General features: G+C 37.5%; 1 protein-coding gene across 1 annotated transcript in view; it reads left to right on the top strand.

The window, feature by feature from the left end:
* The window catches only part of Pla2g4a (phospholipase A2 group IVA), a 138,851-nt gene that overhangs the window by 81,141 nt on the left and 36,325 nt on the right, over window positions 1-21,385 (top strand). Inside the window, exons 8-11 of the mRNA XM_021197604.1 lie at window positions 6,580-6,716; window positions 13,820-14,042; window positions 15,061-15,175; window positions 21,192-21,329. Of these exons, the coding sequence (XP_021053263.1) occupies window positions 6,580-6,716; window positions 13,820-14,042; window positions 15,061-15,175; window positions 21,192-21,329 (613 nt within the window). The remainder of the gene's footprint in view (window positions 1-6,579; window positions 6,717-13,819; window positions 14,043-15,060; window positions 15,176-21,191; window positions 21,330-21,385) is intronic.

The raw sequence follows: 21,385 nt of genomic DNA, 5'->3' as shown, positions 1-21,385 counted from the left end.
GGAGAGAGAGAGGGGATAGGGTATTTTCGGAGGGGAAACTAGGAAAAGGGATAACATTTGAATTGTAAATAAAGAAAATATCTATTAAAAATAAAAAAATAAAAAATATTTATATTTCCTAGCAAAGAGCTTCAAAAATTAACAAAGTAGTCAAAAACTGAGTTCGACTTATCAGGACCTCAGAATAAAAGAACTGAAGACAGTTATAAACAGCACAATATTTGAATTTACTTAAACTTTTTTTTTTTGCTTAAATTACAGTGAATATTCAGTAATATATTATGTAAACCTTTTAGGGTCATTTATCATTCACTTGCCTGTTTGTCTATATATGCATGTATGTATGTATGTATTTATGTATGCATGTATGTATGTATGTATGTATGTATCATCCTCATCATCTACTTAATATCCCCTGTATCCCTCTTTTTCCTCTTCATTCTATCTCTCTTTTTTTTTAATCAATGAAATCTATAAAGATAAATTACTGCAATAGAATTTCTTGTTAGTAGTAGATCAAAAATTCTTGGTTTATTTCCATTAACTAACATAATTTTGTTCATTAAATTCATGAATATGTTCTCTCTCTCTCTCACTCACTCTCTCTCTCTCTCTCTCTCTCACACACACACACACACACACACACACCAGAATTTCAATATAAATGAGAATTAATAACTGAGTAAGGGCACCAGATGAATGCCCATGTGGCACGAGATGAGAGGTCTCCAGCTATGTTTTCAGGGAGCCCTGAGGTTAGAAGCCAGTTGCTGATGTTGGAATGGCTTTGATTTCTGTGGAACCAACTTCTCAGTAAGATAAGGTACTGCCACTTAGGGATTTCATGAAGGGGAGAAGTGAAACCTTCATTTAAATTTTTATTTTAAAAAATGCAGAGAACGAATTATCTTTAATTGTGCATCTTCTTTTTTACTCTGACAGATCTCTTGAAGAATTTATGACAGGTTGTGTGCTACAAGTATTTGGAGAAACCACTTTTTTTTTTTTTTTTTTAAGCATATTACTCAGTTTGTTTTGTTCCTCCATTTATTTTTAATGTAGGTAATGAGCCTTTCACCAGCAGTTCTTCAACTGCCCTTTGTTTCTGTCTTTGGTGTTGTTAGACCATTAGAACCTAGAAATTATATTTCCAGTTGTTGTGGTTTCTGTCATAGGTCACTGACTGAAGACAGCTGTGCTAGCTCCTGGAGTTATGGGTGGCAAGGGTGGTTTCCTTACTCGGTGACTTTAAAGCCTTTTTTGACAGATATCTAAGCAAAGGAAACTAATGATGCTGTAAGGGAAGCCATGTGCAGGGATGCTGGAGTGGGTGGGAAGGTGGGAGAATAGTGGCCAGGCCATGTGGAAGGAGCCTGCCGGAATGAAATGGAGGTTCTCTGCATTCATGGTTGTCTCCATCCCTCAAAAGAGCCAAGGGCCAGATCCCAGGCTCTCAGTCTAGCTGTTGTATAGTTATTTGCAACCATTTTATTTTTCACTTCAACTCTCTTCTTACTCCATTCAGAGCGAATAACTTGGCTCCTCATCAAAGACAAATAGAAGTCGAGAGCTAAGAGTTCCATAAATCTTTCTCTTCTAATTTTTGGCCATAAGATTGACATGTACCATCTGTGCCTTTCCTTTCTAGTTTCTCTTCTACTTTAATGAGGGAATTTCCTTTTCTTTCAAATGCAAAACCACATCAGATCACAAGCTGTTCATAGGAACCAGGATGTGTTAATTATGCAGCCCTTCCCAGGCCCCTCCACATCTCATCTATGTTGTCAGGTTCTACTTGAGTGTGGCTATTTTATACAAAAGTGTCTGCAAGCTCTTTGCAGGCCACTTTGCACCTTTTCATGCTTGAGGCATCCCTCTTCACTGCTCTTTTTTTTTTTTTAAATTAGATATTTTCTTTATTTACATTTCAAATGCTATCCTGAAAGTTCCCTATACCCACCCACCCCCGCCCCTGCTCCCCTACCCACCCACTCCCACTTCTTGGCCCTGGCCTTCCCCTGTGCTGGGTCATATAAAGTTTTCAAGATCCAGGGGCCTCTCTTCCCAATGATGGCCGAATACACAATCTTCTGCTACATATGCAGCTAGAGACACGTGCTCTGGGGGTACTGGTTAGTTCACGTTGATGTTCCACCTATAGGGTGGCAGACCCCTTCAGCTCCTTGGGTACTTTCTCTAGCTCCTCTGTTGGGGACCCTGTGTTCCATCCAATAGCTGACTATGAGCATCCACTTCTGTATTTGTCAGGCACTGGCATAGCCTCACAAGAGGCTGCTATATCAGGATCCTTTCAGCGAAATCTTGCTGGCATATGCAATAGTGTCTGGGTTTGGTGACTGATGATGGGATGGATCCCCGGGTTGTGTGGTCTCTAGATAGTCCATCCCTTCATCTTAGCTCCAAACTTTGTCTCTGTAACTCCTTTCATGGGTATTTTGCTCCCTATTCTAAGGAGAAATGAAGTATCCACATGTTGGTCTTTTTTCTTGGTTTTCTTGTGTTTCGCAAATTGTATCTTGGGTATTCTAAGTTTCTGGACTAATATCCGCTTATCAGTGAGTGCATATCTAGTGACTTCTTTTGTAATTGGGTTACCTCACTAAGGATGATATCCTCCAGATACATCCATTTGCCCAAGAATTTCATAAATTCATTGTTTTTAATAGCTGAGTATTACTCCATTGTGTAAATGTACCACATTTTCTGTATCCATTCCTCTATTGAGGGACATCTGGGTTCTTTCCAGCTTCTGGCTATTATAAATAAGGCTGCTATGAACATAGTGGAGCATGTGTCCTTATTACCAGTTGGACGATCTTCTGGGTATATGCCCAGGAGAGGTATTGCTGGGTCTTCCGGTAGTACTATGTCTAATTTTCTGAGGAACTGCCAGACTGATTTCCAAAGTGGTTGTACAAGCTTGCAATCCCACCACCCATGGAGGAGTGTTTCTCTTTCTCCACATCCTTGTCAGCATCTCCTGTCACCTGAGTTTTTTATCTTAGCCATTCTGACTGGTGTGAGGTGGAATCTCAAGGTTTTTTTGATTTGCATTTTCCTGATGATTAAGGATGTTGAACATTTTTCAGGTATTCCTCAGTTGAGAATTCTTTGTTTAGCTCTGTACCCCATTTTTTAATGGGGTTATTTGAATTTCTGGAGTCTAGCTTCCTGAGCTCTTTGTATATATTGGATATTAGTCCTCTATCAGATTTAGGATTGGTAAAAATCCTTTCCCAATCTGTTGGTGGCCTTTTTGTCTTGTTGACAGTGTCTTTTGCCTTACAGAAGCTTTGCAATTTTATGAGGTTCCATTTGTCAATTCTTGATTTTACAGCACAAGCCATTGCTGTTCTGTTAAGATTTCTAATAGTCTACATATTTGTGTTCCTAAATACTCAGCTTTAAATCCAGCACAACCACAACCACAACCACAACCACAACAACATCAAGCTGCTATTTTGCATGCCCTATGTGTCCACTTGAAGTAAAGTCTAAACCATCACATTCTCTTTCATTATTGTAGCTGTCAAATTTAAATCTGATAAGCAAGCTGCTATTGGAACAATGTTTCTAATTTGAGTAACTGTTCCCCTTGTGAAGGGCTAAAGTGAGTGTCTATGAGTAAGTCATCTAAGGGTTTTGTTGAGGAATGTTTGCTGTATTAGGATTGTTCAGAGTCCATTAATTTAAAAGTGATTTTGATTAGATGAAAATATCAGATTAATTTGTGTGATGAAAATTAATCAGATGAAAACTCAGGTCTTTTGTGTGAAGACAAATGTTATTGTGTAGTCTCTTTGTTCCTGAAAGTTGATTGGGGTCTACAGTGTGGAGTTGGAAGGGTGGAGAAATGAGAGAATATCCAACCTTCATCAGAGAGTTGCAACGAAGATGCTTTTCCTTAATAGTTATTAACAGTTATTGTCATAGGGTACTATGCAGTCAACAATAACCCCCAACAGTGTCTATGAAGAACTTTTTTATTGCATAACTACTGGTCAGACATTTGTTTTCATTTCCTTGACTCTATGAGAGACATCATCTCCATTTTATGGCTGAAGCACAGGCAACACAGTGTATGCTCGCATTCACTCAAGATTTAAGGACTATGTTTCATGTTAAACCAATTACCTTAGTCAAACAAGAAGTATGAAGTGACCCTATCATATTCCATATCTGAGTATTAAGAAAAGACTAGAGAAAAGAACAGACAGAAGAAGGCAGGACAAAATGGAAAGATCCTTGAGCTGTTAGAAATAATGTTATCCTGTTTGTATGTTTCATCTGGAACATTCTTCCTCTCTGTTCCCCTTTATTCTCAAGTGACACTTTGCACTATTGATTCTCACTATAAATTCTTAGAGATTGTCACAGGGTAGACAGTGTAAGATGTCCTTTGTTGAGTCTGGAAAGGTGAACTGAGCAGATGAAATCTTACTTGATGTCAGTTCTCGAACACAAGCATTAGACTAAATGTTTCTTATCGAAGGTATTTGCAGGTCTTGAATGACCTTAGAATGCAGTAAAATCTGGAAAGTTGTCCTGAAAAGTAGATGGCCAAGAAGCCCATACTGTAGTCAACAGGTGCCTGAAGACTCTTGAGAATCGAGGATATAGAAATGAATGCATGTATGAGAAATAATGATGTGGGGACTGGTGTAGATTTGTTGTAAGTCTGGTTGACTACACTTAGCAACAGATTACTCTCTGTCAATGGGTGGCCCATATTCAATAAGCTAGAGGACAGAATAAAACAAAGTGTAGGCTGCCTAGTCAGGAAGGACTTGCACAGTACTTCTTTTGGACTTTGTACCATCAGCTTTTCTGGGCCTGGACCTTGCTGGTCCATACTGCAGGTTTGGACTTTCTATTCTCTACAATTGTGTGAACCGATTTCTTATAATGAACATCTTTCTCTATAGATACACATTGTATTGGTTCTGTTTCCTTACTGAGCCCTAGCACAGGACCATGGAAGAAAAATGTCTTTTATGATGGTTAGATCTTGGAGTCTATGGAAATATCAAAGCCCTTAAGCACCTCAGAGCTTTCTTCTCTAAGGAAGAAAATAAATAGTATTTGCAAACCCATACATCGAGAGAGATTAATTCAAAACATGAGCCTTTCGGTAAAGGCAAGTTTATTTCCTGTAATCATACCAGAAAGAATGTGAAATATTTTTGGACACATTTATACACAAATATTAATGATGTTAGGTCCAAATATAACCTAAAACTTAACATTTCTTATCTGATTTTCTCTAAATAGCAACCAGAACTAACAGATGTAAAAATTATTTCTCTGGATGTTATTTCAGAAATGATTGTTTAGCAGACTATTTTAATATCCAAAGTTCCTCTTCATGTATCAACTAGATAAATGAGATTGTAACAGGAAAGACAGTGTAGGTTGCCCTTTTGGGGGAATCAGGAAAGGTGAATTGAGCAGATGAACCCTTACTTGGCATAGGTTCTAGAACTCAGCAAAGTTAGGCGGATACAATTTGATATTATACATGAGTATGAAATACAGTTGGCCTATGTGTCTGGGGATTTCTTTCTATAAACACCATCTTTTTCTATAACAGTGCCAAAGAAGAAGGAGCATGGCTTCTGGCATTAGTTGTACCTTAGGTTGAGTCTTGGCTGTTATGGAGCCTCTACTGTGGGCGCTTAACCCCATTCAAGTGGAACCAAAAATGGCCTCTCATCACATGCCCAGCTCTTACTGCAAGCACCTGGTCTGTTACGCTGTGTTAAAGAATCTCCCTATAAACATGCCTTGCAAGCTAGCTGTTTGCTCCACTGTAGGTTCCCAGCCGAGAGTCTGACAAGGAACAATATTCCTTTTAGGCCTTTATGGGATGTTTGAGAGAGCAAATGAATCAAAGACCTGAAAGCAAGGAAAGCAAGCTACAGGCTACACTAGGGTGGGCAAAGATTGGCTATGGGTATTATTGTAACTATTGTTAAAATAATATGCTTTCCAATTGACTATGATTCTTGATTTTTAAGATATAACACATTTTTGGGTTGTTATCTCTTTTTTTTAAAAAATGTCAAGTTCCTTATTTAATTTACATCCTGATGGAAGCTTTCCCTCCCTTCTCCCTCCCACTCTATCCTTCTCTTTAGCTCTTCCTCCTTCTGTTTTTCCCAAAAGAGGGGAGGCCTTCCATGGACATCAACCAGTCTTGGCTTGTCAAGTTGCAATAAGAACACTAGGTGAATTTTCATCTGTTGGGACTAGAGGAGCAACCCAGTTAGAAGAAGGAAGTCCAAAGGCAGACAATGCAGTCAGAGACAGCCTTGCTACTGGATTTTGGGCCAACTAATAACTGGCCCAGCTTGAGATCCATGCTATGAAACACTTCTTGAAAAAAATTAAATTTACAAAATAAGATGAATAAACATAGAAAAGAAAATTCATGCCAATGCATGAATAATATATTTCTTTATATTAAAGTGAAACATGCTTAACCTTAAAATTGAAACTGAAAAGAAATAAATCTGTGGTTTTGGCTGTGTGTACAATCTCTGTGTTCTTTCATTTTAGGTGCCCGTGGTGGCCATTTTGGGTTCAGGTGGGGGTTTCCGGGCCATGGTGGGATTCTCTGGTGTGATGAAGGCTCTGTATGAATCAGGGATTTTGGATTGTGCTACATACATTGCTGGTCTTTCCGGATCTACATGGTTAGTATGCATTTTTATTTAATATTAATTTAATTTTTCTAAAGGTTCATAATTTATCTAACTCAAACATTAGGAAAAGAAGATTTAACAAATTGAATCTTCTTATTACTAAAATGTTTCAGTGGGATGCTACAGTCAGTTTAAGAATGTCTTATGATAAACATTTATATCTAGTTAAGACTTTGACTATTGGTTTACTCTTTAAAGCCTGTTCTGACAAACATTGTAGTTAGGGCATAAAGCAAAAAGGATAGCCTAGTTGAAGATAATTTTAGATAAATATGACAGTAGTGGAATAGCATACTCCACCCATAATTAATTTAATCTGCCTATAATTTGCTGATTTGAAGTCCTCCAGAAACATGTCTAAGTCTATATGATTCACTAGGTATTCATCTTCCTCTTTAGGGCAAATAGGAAAAACAATATGCAAGATGCTAAAGACTGCAGGAAAATGGCTCTGGGCAGCACAGACACAGTAGGCTTCATTGGTTCTTATCTAACTAAATATTAAGCTAGTCCTTAAATCTACTTAAACTCCCCTGAACTAGGAGGATAGTGGTGACATTCATATGGCTAACATTTATGTCCTGTGGAATTTTCATTTTGTGAATAATAATTATATAGCATTTTCAGAGAAACAGTACATAGTTTTCAGTGCGCCCAGCCCACACAAGCCCACCAAAAAAATCAAACAGAAAGTTGATCTTCTAGTGCTGCACAGCATGAATCCAAAAGCTCAGGAGGCAGAGGCAGGTGAATCTCTGAGGTTGAGGCTAGCCTGGTCTACAGAATGAGTTCTCAAGACAGGAGCTACACAGAGAAACCCTGTCTCAAGCCCCATCTCACCACCCTCCCAGAAAAGCCAACCCCTTCAAAAAAAAAATCAAATAGATGATCTTCATAAATCTCAAATTAATTGTAGTAAGATGTATCACCTTATTACAATATATCTGTCTCTGGCCTAGAAGGGCAATTTAGTATTTAGCTGTGGCAAAATTCATGTGATATACTATTGTAGTTTATATATTTAGCATTTTAAAGTATCTGCATCATTTCATCCCATGAAGTGAAATTTTTTTCTTTTTCTTTTTCTTTCTTTTTTTTTTTTTTAAGCTAAATAAAAATGGAGTCACAGGCTAAGTGACTTGTTTATCTCTAGATAGACCAGCTTTAAGGTCCATATTCTAATTATTGGTACTAATTTATAATTTTGTATTTGAGAGTTGTAAATATGATATGATATTAATGCATGTTCTAAGCAATTGAACCAACCAGCTACTTACATATTATATAGAGTTTCTAATGTAGATAATACAGAGTTGTTGATCTTTTTCCCTACATCCTTTGAACCAGATTCTGTGATTAAATAACCAATAACCCAGGGCCACATTTGCCACCTTCATTGTACCCTCCACATGATTTATGTCTTCTGACGGAAGGGTGTAGCCTATCATTATTCTTTCCCTTGAAGGAAAGAGCACGCACTTGCCTGTTCAATGAGTAATGTGGTGTAAACACTTGAACCTTTTTGTTCAATCTCTTACTTAATAATTTTGTTATTTGCCTCTGCACAGTTTTCTTCACTCAATATTTACTAGATCCTGGGGCCCTTTCCTGACTACTGCAAGAAGTCCATTTTCTTAAACTCACCCAATAAGTGATGTCTAAGCCTTGAACACTGACTCGGGGTAGACTCATGTTCTTGTGATATGGGTTAGACCTGTAGTCATTGCCTTTGTCATTGATTTGGGCAGTATCTTCTTATATGATCTTGTAAGGATCATGATAACATGCCATATGAACTGTAAGAGAGTTTTAAATTTGTACACACTTTCATACAGACATGATGTCGGCTCTACCCCTTTCATTTGAATATGTGCTTTACCATCTTTATTCCATTTTCATGAATGGCCTTCAGTCTTTAAATATTTGTGATACATGCTCACTCACAGGTTACTCCATGTGTATATATTGTTTATATTTTCCTTTATTTCTTTGGTGGAGTGAGGAGGTAGGGGCTGTGATGTGTCAGACAGACTGTCCTTCTTTTAGGTTCTCTGTCATCCCCTCTAATTGCTCTCTCTTCTGTACCTCCATTATTTACATACATGGATTTCTTCCTGATGGTAGGCCTCCTCCATGACTTCCATTTTGCCATATTATATGTGCACAACAAGCTTCAACAGTTCCACAAACCTTTACTAATTGACCACTTGCGCTGTTGTAACAAATAGTTTAGTTTGTAGAATCCCGAAAAAAGTAAAATGTAACAGACAAAGAAAAGAGAAAGAAAACTAATAGAAATAGTAAGAGAAGAGACTGGAGGGAAAGATGAGTCCCAGAGCACAGGGATGGGGATAGCTCGAGAAACAGGCTATCCTGAGTTTGGAAAATGTTTGTGGTTTTAATTAGGAATCACTTAATTCAGTTAAGTGATGTCATTTCAGTCATGGAGTTACATGAAAAAATGCAGAAGTTCAAATGTGGCAATGTGAATGCTTGAAAAAGTGGGTCAGAAAGGAAAAAAAAAAAAAAAGGGCAGTCATTGAGGAGACCTCAGGGCTTCCTTGTTATGTTTTGCATTTAAGAGACTTGGATGTTGAGGTAAATGTCTGAGGTGCAGAGAACAGCACAGAGAGGTAGTTGAAAGGCAGGAAAGGAAAAGGTCTAGATCATGAGCAGAAAAGATCTAGAGAGAGACAGATCCCAAGGTAGAGGCCACATACAGGGAGAAGTCAACTCTGAAGAAGCATTTCCCAGGGTACAAGAAGGGTGGCGGGTAATTCATGCTAATGAGTCTTCTTTGAGTAAGATAGGTAAGAAAGTAAAGTGAAGAATTCAGAAAGACTTGGAAAAACAAACTACCCTTCATTGTTCTGTAATGCTTCATATTCATAATTTGGCAGAAATGAGTTAGTACAATTGTATGTGGAGTAGCCCTGGACCTCACAGACAGTTTTCTGTGGTCACAAAATTCAGTTTCAGGTTATACAAAGGTTCGCTTATGACTGTAGCTACCTTTACAGTAATTATTTCTGAAATTATTTTTGGATGGTTGATTCCTATGACTCATTAAATATAAACTCGGGAGACGTGGCATGAGTAAGCAAGGAGAGTCATGGTGCTAATTCTGTGTCCCCTTGCCTAGGCTCTTCACAAAGCCCTCTCCCACAGAGAAGCTGTTGTCTTGTAGCACTGGAAGAGGCTATATAATCTTAATTACCATATTTGTACTGGATTATTGTCTAAAGAGAAATCAAACTGTCTCTGTATCTATAGACAATAATAATAGTTTCTCATCAATTAAATTAGCTAACATAAAAATTTGAGAATAAAAATGTTCACTAGTGTGGAGGATTCCTAAGATACTATGGACAGTCTTCTCAAGTTTACAGAATCTTGGTTGAGAAAGAGTTACTTTGGCATATTTTTTTATATAGAAAGTCTGTATGTATGCACCCAAGGATTCTAATTCAGCAAATCCAAGGACTGGTACATTAGTGCTTTGAAATATGCAATGTATTTGAAGATAGGGACTACACTGAGCCTTTTCCTTCTGGAATGGTATAGCACAGAAAGGTTTATACTTAAATTCATTTATATAGAAATAATGATGTATCTTCTATAAAAAGTTGAAAATTATTAAGTAAACACAGGTTTTTATGTGAATAAATATATGACCATTTCATTCATTGATTTATACATGTTCTGCCAAAGATATTCCTTAGAAACATGATTAGTAAAATTGGAATCAAAATTAAGGCTTAACTGTAGAGTCATGTCTTGGAGTGACATATATGAACTTCAGGTGTTCTTATATGCATTAAACTAGATATATTTAGTTCTGAGTCAATCCAAGGAGACAGAGGCATTTAATCTTAAAGAGATGTACAGAAAAACTAGTTGCCTATTATTTTATTTTTAGCTACCACTCAAGCCAAAATTCAGATCCAAGTAGACAATGACATCATGGACAGGATTCCAGCTCACTCTGATGAATTCTAAAGAATATGTATTCATAGGGCTAAACAATAAAGACCATTAACTTGAGCCAAGGTTTTGGTGTTTTGTTTTTCACACGAGAACTTAGATTCCAAATTCAAGTGCTTCCTGAGAAAAGTGGAAAGTAGAGGTCAAATGACTCTACTTCCTCATTTGTAAGATAGAGGCAGAGGAAGAAAGCCTTTCTCCATGGGATCCAGAGAGCAGTGAGCTCACATCACAATACAATGTATGCATTATATTCCCTTGCAAAGGCCTTTCTCTGACATGGACAATTGAAGATTTTCATCAATCTTTAGCTGCTGAGGAAAGACTTTTCTTAAATTGCAGGAGGGATAGATTAATGTTGAGGGAAACACAAGGGAGGGGAGCGGAGCGTCTTTAGATCTTGCTTGAGGCAAGCCTTTGGGAAGAGTACTTGTTACAGTTTATACTGATTTATTCACAATTCAACTAAATATAAATGAAGTTGTACTGCAGTGTACATAGAGTTTAGACAATTTATATCTGTCAGTGTACAGTAAGGAATGCTGATTTCCAGAGACAGAATGACCGCATCAAATCCTTTTCACTTGTTTTTTTTTTTTTTAATCATTCCGCGACTCAACTGCTCCCTGGTGTGAAGCATTGCTTGCCTTATTCACATTTATCCTGTCTCATTCGGGGAAATACTTAATGTTCCTTGTCATAAAACAGACTAAATTCGGTACATTAAATATAGAAATGAAAGAAAGAGAAATGTAGTTTGAAGTAGGAAAATAGGTGCTATAATACCTTTTGGGGGCATGTGACACTTTAGAGCATAGTTTTCTAGACTTCAGAAACATGAAATCTGTGTGAAGATAAGGAGTATACTTTTTGATAAGTTACAGCCATATATGTGGAAGTAAAATTATTCTTAGTAATTTGTGTGGATTTTTGTTTGGTTTGGTTTGGTGTTGGGAATTTAACCGAGTCTCATACATACTAGCCAAGTGTTCTACTACTGAGCTAAATCCTCAACTCTTCTTGGTAATAGAACAAAGAATTTCTTTTTAAAACTCTCATAGAGTGTGAACTCTATTCTGAATATTTTCAGGGATGAGCATGTTAGAGTTCTGAAAGGGTGATTTACTTTCAAATATTGTGATGTTCTTAAATATAAACCACTATAGCTACCTACGCATTTATTAAGATTAACAGGTCTCAGAAATTTGGGTTCTTGTTGATGTGTATGAGTCATGATGTAGACTTTTGGATAATTATCCAAGTACATGAGGAGTGTATTTTTAAGTGCTCTATGTTGTACTTTTATAGTTATTTGATGATTGTACTAACCAGAGTTCAGGGTAAGGTTTTGATGACGTATCTGTACCAGGTGTTGGAGGAGTTATAAATTCAATTGGTATGATCAAAACATTTCGGTAGTTTTTCTTTTTTGTTGTTGAGCATCTGTTTTGTCTGTGATCTTTCATTCTTTAATCATTAATTTATTTTTCAATCTATTATTTTCATCTTGTTTATAAGAAACTCTGCATCCAAATGGACATTCTAATTGACTATTTAATGAGAATAATTTTGTTCAGTAAAGACTAAGATCTTGCAACGTCATTAAAATCTGAAGCCTACACTTTGGAGGCGTTGGGAGTAGCTTTGCAAGTTCAAGGCTCATCTAGGCTGCATAGTGAGACCATGTTTCATAAAACCAAACAAACCATACATATTGATGAATGCCTTAATCCCAGGCTTTAGGAAACAGAGGTGGGAGCGAGTTTCAGGCTAGTCTAGTCTACCTCTTAAGTTCCAAGGCAGCTAAAGCTACATAATAGAGAAACCCTGAAAAACAAAACAAAACCAAACAAATAAACAATAACCAATTAATGAAGAAAAATAAAAAACTTACCAGAAGATCAGACATGTTTTAAATTCTAATTTTCTTTTATTAATTGATTATATGGGCATCTTACTGACTATTTAATTCTTTCTTTCCTCGTTTTTAAGTCAGAATATTTGCAAATCACGTGACTCTTTAAGGCAAGACCTAGGAATATTTAATCCAAATAGTGTCTAAAACACAGCATATCTCAATAAGTTACTTTTACTTTCCTGAAGAGAAGGTAAGCCATGATGGTGGGCAGAGATGAAAACCTGTCCCATTTTATGGATTTGCTTGTATGGAATGGTAGAGTGTCTTCCATTGTACTTTGTTCTGTCGGGGCAGTAAGCTGTTGCATATGTCAGATTATCCACTGAGACTGAAAATGGTAATAATAAACATTCATTTTTCCCAGAAGAAGTTCAGAATTTATTAATGGAGACAGATAAGGGAAGACTCTCTCCATTTGATAACTACAGTACAGTACTAGAGTTTGGGGATAGCAGCAGAAAGGCTAGTAACAGGGTGATCCTTATATGCTTAGAATTAAAGGCTTGTGGTGAATTTTTTTTTTTTTTTATCACCTGAAGTGGCCAAATATCTGGTGGCCAGCAGGCGTCATCTGGCAGGACAGCCTTAATCTCCTCTAGGCTGTTTGACTTAGGTTCATACCATTAAGATCTCAGAATTCTACCCGGAGCACCATTTTGGGTTTTAAATAGTTGGCCAATGCACAATTTTAAAATAGAGAGAAAGGAGAAAAAATAAGGAAAGAGCAGAGAAAGAAAGAAAAACCTTCCTCATAAGTGCCAAGCAGACAGCCCCGTTCCTACATGTCGATCATCCTCATGGAAAGTGAGATTATCCAGTTTCTGACTGCTTTTACATCCAGAAAGGTCAGCTCTCACATGACTCAAAAGTGTTGTCATTCATGTCCAGTAAGTATGACAAGGACAGTCATTCCTCGCAGACTTTGGGGTAGTAGGTCTGGCTGTCCTTTTCTTTCAACTCTGAAGAGTCTCCATTGCTCTTCCAAATACATTTTCCCCTAAATTGCTTCCATCGTAGAGTAGGTCAATCCCGCTTCTTTGTTTCTTAGGTAATTACTACTTTCAACCAGAAGGAGATGTTAGCCAAATATATCTGCGGTTCGTTATCTCGTGGTGAGGAGTGCCTCCTTTCTTTGTAGACCTTCTAAGGAATGCCCGTTATCTTTACTAATGATGCTTTGGTTTATTTACAGGTACATGTCAACCTTGTACTCTCACCCTGATTTTCCAGAGAAAGGTCCAGAGGAGATTAATGAAGAGCTAATGAAAAATGTCAGCCACAACCCTCTCTTACTTCTTACACCACAGAAAGTTAAAAGATACGTTGAGTCTTTATGGAAGAAGAAAAGTTCTGGCCAACCTGTTACCTTTACTGACATCTTTGGGATGTTAATAGGAGAAACACTAATTCAAAATGTATGTCATCGTCAAGTGATAATCCCTTTAACTGTAGTAGGCAATGTAAATTATGTATGTTGTCTGACCTTGAAGCGGGTATAAGACATTTTGTGCAATCTACTTTGCTCAACTTATTTCTTCGATAGTGTGTGTGCTAAGCATATCCCGCCTCTCTGCCAGATGTTACAATTCTTCACAGCAAACCAATGCTCATCAACTAATTTAAAGTATTGTCAGTTTGACATGGGGAAGAACTTTTACATTGTCCTTTGGAAATGTCAAATTGTCACTGCCTTTTCCCCCCTTGAGTGGTCAGATGGTGAATAGAAGTACTATTTAGGTGAGATCGTGAAGACAAGTGGTATTAAAAGCAGAAAGGAGGAGGTTTTTCTCCTCAGCAGATGAGCCCATGTGCTGCTCTTGTGGGGACATGAGTGTAATAACCAGCACCTATGTCTGACAGCTCACAACTGCCTGGAATTCCAGATTCACGAGGAGCCAATACCTCTGGCCTCCAAGAATACCCGCACTCACAATCACATATCTCCACACACAGATACATATTCATATGCATATTTTTATATTCATATTTGAAAATAATAAATTGAAATGGTAGAAGAATACTCTTTGCTTCCTAAGAGACAAATAAGGAAATGGATCATAGGAAACAAATGGACTTGATGTGTCACCAGTGGGTGACATTTCATTTGAAGATAAAGCAGGGGACACAGGACAGCCTGTGCCAGGGACACCAGCTGAGAGAACTAGTTCCCGGCACTCTAGCTGCCAAATCTTCCTTCACTTCAAATGTTGACACAGTCTTCAGAGATCCAGTTGTTTTAGAATACACACATCCTTTTCCCTGGAGCTTTATATCTGTTGTCTACTTGAGACCACAGATTTCCAGAAATAATAGGGCTTCATTTCATTATAAAAATGCAAATTATTTGCTTGATATATTATTTTGAATAGCTTTTATTTGTGCCCATGTCTATGTACTAAAAGCCATCTCTTCTTTTCTTATGTTTGTGGACAGAGAATGAGCATGACCTTGAGTAGTTTGAAGGAAAAGGTCAATGCCGCCCGGTGTCCTTTGCCTCTCTTCACGTGTCTCCATGTTAAACCTGATGTGTCAGAGCTGATGTTTGCTGGTATGTTCCATTTATCCCAACATCCCTTGAAATGGAGATTTCAAATGCTTTTCTTTACAGACAGAGTCATAATCAATTTCGTTGTTAGTTATAATACATTTTCTATGACATTAAAAAATATTAAGTTAGATGATTTTTTTCTGGTTCAAAAATGGGTATCCCGCCAAACTTTATCTGATGCCCATTCATTTAAGTCAGAGAACTGGAAAGTAAAGTCATGCTGAAAGAACTCAGTTACTGAATGGTCTCCCTTTTGCTGTCTGCAGATAGTACGATGCCTGGTGTTCTTAAGGCATGTTTATATTTGTAATTAAAAAGCAAAATGCCTTACCTCTAATAAGTAAAGTTCTGCTTGTGTCTTTTATAGCATCAGCTCTTGGGTGTTCTGAAAGTACATCATGTCTCTGGGGACTCCCAGCCGTGTTTGTGTACAATTCAGGGATGTCGTATACTGGTTTTAGGGACAAGTAACTCAGTAACTTTATTCACATCATGCTCTTTAAAAAACAACTATGGATTAGCAGATGTAAATCCATAATCTTTTTGTAATTTATGTCTCTTTTAGTCTCTTGACTAAATATTCTCACACAAGAATATTTAATAGTTTATTTTAAAAAGTGATTTGTTCACTAATACTTAATTATTTATTAATGATGTGAATCAAAATGTTTTGTGTGTGTGTGTGTGTGTGTGTGTGTGTGCGTGTGTGTGCTTATGGCTTCCAGAAAGCAGTATTTAACAATGAGCATTTTAATCCACATTTAGTGGATCATAAGGAGGTATTTTTAACTTTGCTTCACAGGAGAGCAAGTAAAATCTTAGGAACATGATGTGATTTGTATAATTACCATGATCCAGTCCACAGCAGAGCCGAGAGACGACCTTGTGAAGCTTTTGTTCTTTTAAGAGCCTCATGTTGTCTGATTATTGACCTTGTTTGGAGGCAGATTTGTCAGGCTCTCAGGGTTACCCCTCTCTCTTGCCATAGCACATTTTTATTGTCTATGAGACCTTGTCATGTCTTTGGGAAATTTACAGTAAGTATCAAAGAGATCGAAAAAGACTGCGCTTATCTTGGAGTATATAGCCATCAGCTTCTTGTCGCCTACATTCCTTTATCTCTTAATAATGTTTTGACAAATGTCTGTGATAAAATAAAGGAAATACGTCAATCAATGGCAGGCCCTAATTAAATTTCTGGCTCATTTTCACAAATTTGAGTGCTCTACAAAAGTTGAATAAGAAAAATCCGAATTCAAAATCTTAAAGACAAATAGCATTTTGTATATAAAAGTGAGTTTAGTTACTGTGCTGCCAGTGATGGGAGGGAGGCGTTTATTCAGAGTGAATATGTATGCCCAACAGCATGAAGAATCACAGCTTTGACCAGGAAGTAGTTCCTCAGGGATGAAGCTTTATACAAGGGAATTAAGTGCTATGATGATATAGAGCCCCCTCTGTAGCTATTCTTTTATAGTTGACTTGAAATGTTGACAATTGGCTGATACTTAGCATTCACATTCTAAGTGAGAGATTGGGGCAGCTGAAAAGATCATCTTTTACCCCATAAGCATTGAGGCAAGACCAGAAGAGCAGGAGATTTTAATTTTTCAGCCTTGGCTTCTATGCTGAAATCTCTCTGGCAGGTCATTTAATCTCTCCCATGCTTACTTTCCTCACTGTTTTAAATATTACCATCCATTACCTTTACCATGTGTAAGAAGTTGTAATGACAATTCCTGGTTTATGCATAAAACTGACAGTTGTAGAAATACATATTCTATTAATATTGTTGCAATAATGGAATGGCCTTTTTTATAGTGCCAACTATCTTCTCTAAGACTTTAGTTGACAGTCATTGGCAAGGAAAAATTTAACTACCGTAAGAATGGGTAGTTTCGTGGAGGCTAATGGCCCAGTTTCCTCTTTATCTTGGGTCTGAATGCATCTGATCTAGAAATGACGTTCTGAGATGCTATGTGCCATTAACCTTCACTGCTAAGCCTCTGTGATAAGGAGGGTCAAGTTGTGTCTTCTATTAGCTATTCAAATCGTGTACTCAGATAAGATGTTCTGAGTTGCATATCATGACTGTTGAAGTGGTTTGACTCAAATAATTAGCAAAGAAAGAAAAAAGAAAGAAAGGCAGAAAGAAAGAAAGAAAGAAAGAAAGAAAGAAAGAAAGAAAGAAAGAAAGAAAGAAAGAAGAAAGAGTGTAAACATGTCTTGTGTTTACTGCTTAAAAATGCTTTTTCATACAGAACAGAAAGGCTGAAATAACCAGTGAATTATTTTCTAGAATGCTGAAGAACCCAACCAGCTAAGAAAAGCTTTATCAACAACTGTGCTTCATAAATACCAGAGAATGTTTTTCTTCCTTCTTGGAATATCTTTAGACGATTTTTCCTTTGGAAGATTTTCAACAAATGAACATTAGTGTTTAAACCATTAAATCGTCTGACTCCTCCACTCTGTTTCACTGCTAAGATTTAAAACTACATTTAATATTTTCCGAAGGGGTGAATAAATTACATGCGCTGAGTATGATTTATGGTTATGGACCTAGCATCATGATAAACTAATCAATTTTGACAAAAGATCTTGCTCTGCATCTCATGCTACCTGCCTTAAATTTCCCAGTTGTTAGGATTACAGGGATATTCCACCATGCCTTGTCTTATGCTAGCTTTTATGATTAAAAGTGTATTTTTGGAACTCATTGCCTTTTCTCCCAAAAGTAAAATCTTACTGAGGACACAAAGTTAAAATCTGGACAAACTAACAATGTACATCTAACATATAATTGTTGGAGTATGTAGATAAGACATAGGATGGCATTGTATGTCTTCAGTATAGTCAAAAACATTTTACAGGGACGATTGAAGTATGATTCAAGTTAGATGTGGAGGCGAAAGGCATCTTTGAATAGGAATGGCATGGAAATATTTAGAAAAAAGCCAAAGGTCTATTCTAGGGAGTCACTAAAATTCTTGAGCTCTGCATTGTGGAGTCCAGAACTTCCTCATACACTGGTGTAGACTAAGCATCCATGAGAAGGCATCCATGTGCTGAGTTAGGAACAATTTACTTTCCAGCTCTGTCTTTACTTAGTTTTATGATAATGGGAAAGAGTTATTGTTTTGGTGCTAGGCAATTAAATTGGTAGGTTAGTGTTTTTGCAAAAGAATTTTTTTGGTTCTTTGGTTTTTGTTGAAGGCCTAGAAAGATGGCTCAGTTAAAAACACTTGATATTCTTGGAGAAGACCTAGGTTAGGTTCTCACGATAGCTAACAACCATCCTCACTTCAAGTTTCAGAGGAGCCTATGCCTTCTTCTGATATCCATGGGTACCAGTCATACATGTGGTACACATACATACATGTAGGCAGAACATTCATATACAAAAAATAATAAATCTTTAAAAATGTTTTCAAAGCCTTCTGGTAACTGGAAGGGAAAGATGGTAGAAGAGATGCTTTTTATTTCCAAATTCAAATTGAATCACTGTGATGAGTTCCTGCAGGGAGACACTCTTTAAGAAAGAAACAAGTAGGAAGATGTTCAAGGCTAGTCTATTATGATGACAGATTTCACAGACTCAAACAGTTTTCAGCAATCGGTGAAGCAGTCAATCAATAGCATAGTTGTCTGGGCTGTGATAATGTAGTTTACCAAATAAGTAGGAGAGGAGGGAAGGTTTTTTTTTTTTTTTTTTTTTTTTTCAGACAAAGCCAGTGGGAGGTGATGATAGAACATCTGAGTGTAGTCCTGAGCAGGAAGTGGGAGTGAGCAAATGGGGGTACAGGAATAAGGCTGAAATTGAAATGTCATGAGTCAACAGCTAGAGAGCTGGAGGACTGGAAGGGGTGGAGGGGAGATCTGAGCTTTGCAAAATGTCTGTCATCACAATGGTAAGCCAACAGAAGCCATAAAGGAGGGATCAATCAAAGTGAAAGAGGAAATTCTCATGAGGTAGGTCCCAAGACAGTGTTAGACATGGAAACACTGACAGGAGTTTGGCAGGTACCCTCTGCCTCACTGCTAGTACTGTCTCACCAATGTCACACATATCAGTCTAAAACAGGACTCTGTCCTATGGAGCATCTGTAGGGGCCCCATTCAGCTTAGATTTGAATGAGCCATTCTAGCTCATCGCAATTATGATTTTACAACTTCCTTTTTGAAAGAGGCTAGTGTTCTCCTCCCTTGAGCAAACAGTACAGGTGAAGTAGGATTTTTTTTCTTAAATGATAATATTCTTCTTGGACTTTCAAATGCTTGAAAGTTAAAATCTTGCCCGTAGTTGATATGGAGTCGAATAATCAAACAGCCTGGTATTTGTTGAATAGGAGGGACCAGGAGTTGACTGGGATAACTAATACAGGAAGAGTGCCCTTCCCCCGCAGTGAGTTCAGATCAGGTATTACCACAAAACAATCATAGAATGGCTTGTGATTTTTGTGATCATTTGCACTCTGGTTGTTGAATGATATACTTGAGACAATATTACCTCACAAAAATAAACGGAGCAAAACAGGGGTGGGAGAAGATTGGGAGTTGAGATGGAATTACATGATGTTGGGGCTTTATAGAGAATTCCTAATAACGACATCAAACTCAGGACTGAAAGAAGCCATGTAATTGCAGAAGCGAATAGTGAGTAGAGGACCCTGTGGAAATGGCCTTGATTTCCAAGGAATAGCAAGAGAGCTTGCATGGTTAGGGTGTGTGGCAGCAAAGCTGACGGGAGATTGTTCAAACTCGGCAGATGGAGAGTAGGCTGCCTCTCAAGTCAGAGCATAAGGAGGCAGCCTTAGAAGGCATTCAGTTGGTATTGGTGTTCTGTGATTTCTATTTTCCTATGTTTATTTTGATCCTAGTAGGTGGGAATCAGGATGAGGAATGCTGAGGGCAAGGAGAGGATTGTGACATTTTAGGAAGTCACCATGGAGATGCAGGGAGGGGGCAGAGCACTCTGTGTAGTGTGGTGATGATTTCTGTGGTGATGATGCTATATCGAAACATGTCTGATGATCCCACTATATAGCACTTGAGTTTTCAGACGTGAGCTATTATGTCAAGAGAGGCAGTCATAAAAGATGTTAAGGTAAGATTGATGCTGTGAACAGTGCTGCTAAGAAGGGAAGCCAAAAGGAACAGTAAGTATGGAAAGCAAGAGTCAGATCCCAGACATTCTTTCTAGATTCACTAAATCGTAGATCATGATTAGACACAGTGATGCCATGGGCAGACCACACATATTGCAGTGGTTGCTATTAAGTGAGCTATTGAGATGTGTCATGGCTTCCCCAAAGCTTCCTACATTTCTTAGCTCACTGGGACTTTAATCTTATAAACCATCTACTGACTTTATTCATGCTAAGATTAGGACATTAAGACCGGAGGAGATAGGAGATTTAGTCAGGTTATGAGCACAGTTAGAGAGCCATAGCTCAGAGATGGATCCCAGACTGTCTGGCTCCACTGCTTCTGTTGTGCAGTGTTCCTTCCTGTCCCTGTCCTGGTGTATTGCTAAGAAATCAGAGTCGTAATTTGGCATTATGGTTGGGACTTTAGAACAAATGATTAACAGAAAGAAAAGTTGAATATAGGTACTGAAAATTCTTTCCCATTTTGGTAGAGGTTTGATTTACTATAAAGAGTTTGATTTCTTTAGTCTCCTTAATGGATTTTTATCTCCGAGTTAGACTTCTTCATTCAGTTTTACAGTCTTAAATTTAAGATGGGTTATGCGAAAAAGTCTGAATTTTTAAATGGGAAAATGTATTCACTTTGTGCCTATTAGAAGGGAACTTTTATATTGTTTTTTTTCCATCTGTTTTTCTTCCTCAATCACTAGACAGTGTCATATATGTCATAGGGATTTTTTTAAATTAGCTTAAATAAGTGAAATTAATCATGGTTCTGTTAAAGCCATTATTAACTATGTGTGACTATGTATGTCACTATGTCATTTTTCTATTAATGAAGTGTCTTGTTTCTAAAATGCTTTTAGATTGGGTGGAATTTAGTCCATATGAGATTGGCATGGCAAAATATGGTACCTTTATGGCTCCTGACCTATTTGGAAGCAAGTTTTTTATGGGAACAGTTGTAAAAAAATATGAAGAAAACCCCTTGCATTTCTTAATGGGTGAGTGATCAAAACCTCTCTCTCTCTCTCTCTCTCTCTCTCTCTCTCTCTCTCTC

This window comes from Mus pahari, chromosome 5, assembly GCF_900095145.1.
Source record: "Mus pahari chromosome 5, PAHARI_EIJ_v1.1, whole genome shotgun sequence".
Lineage (NCBI taxonomy): Eukaryota > Metazoa > Chordata > Mammalia > Rodentia > Muridae > Mus > Mus pahari.
Note: the sequence above shows the minus strand (reverse complement) of the source record. Positions and strands in the feature narration are given on the sequence as shown.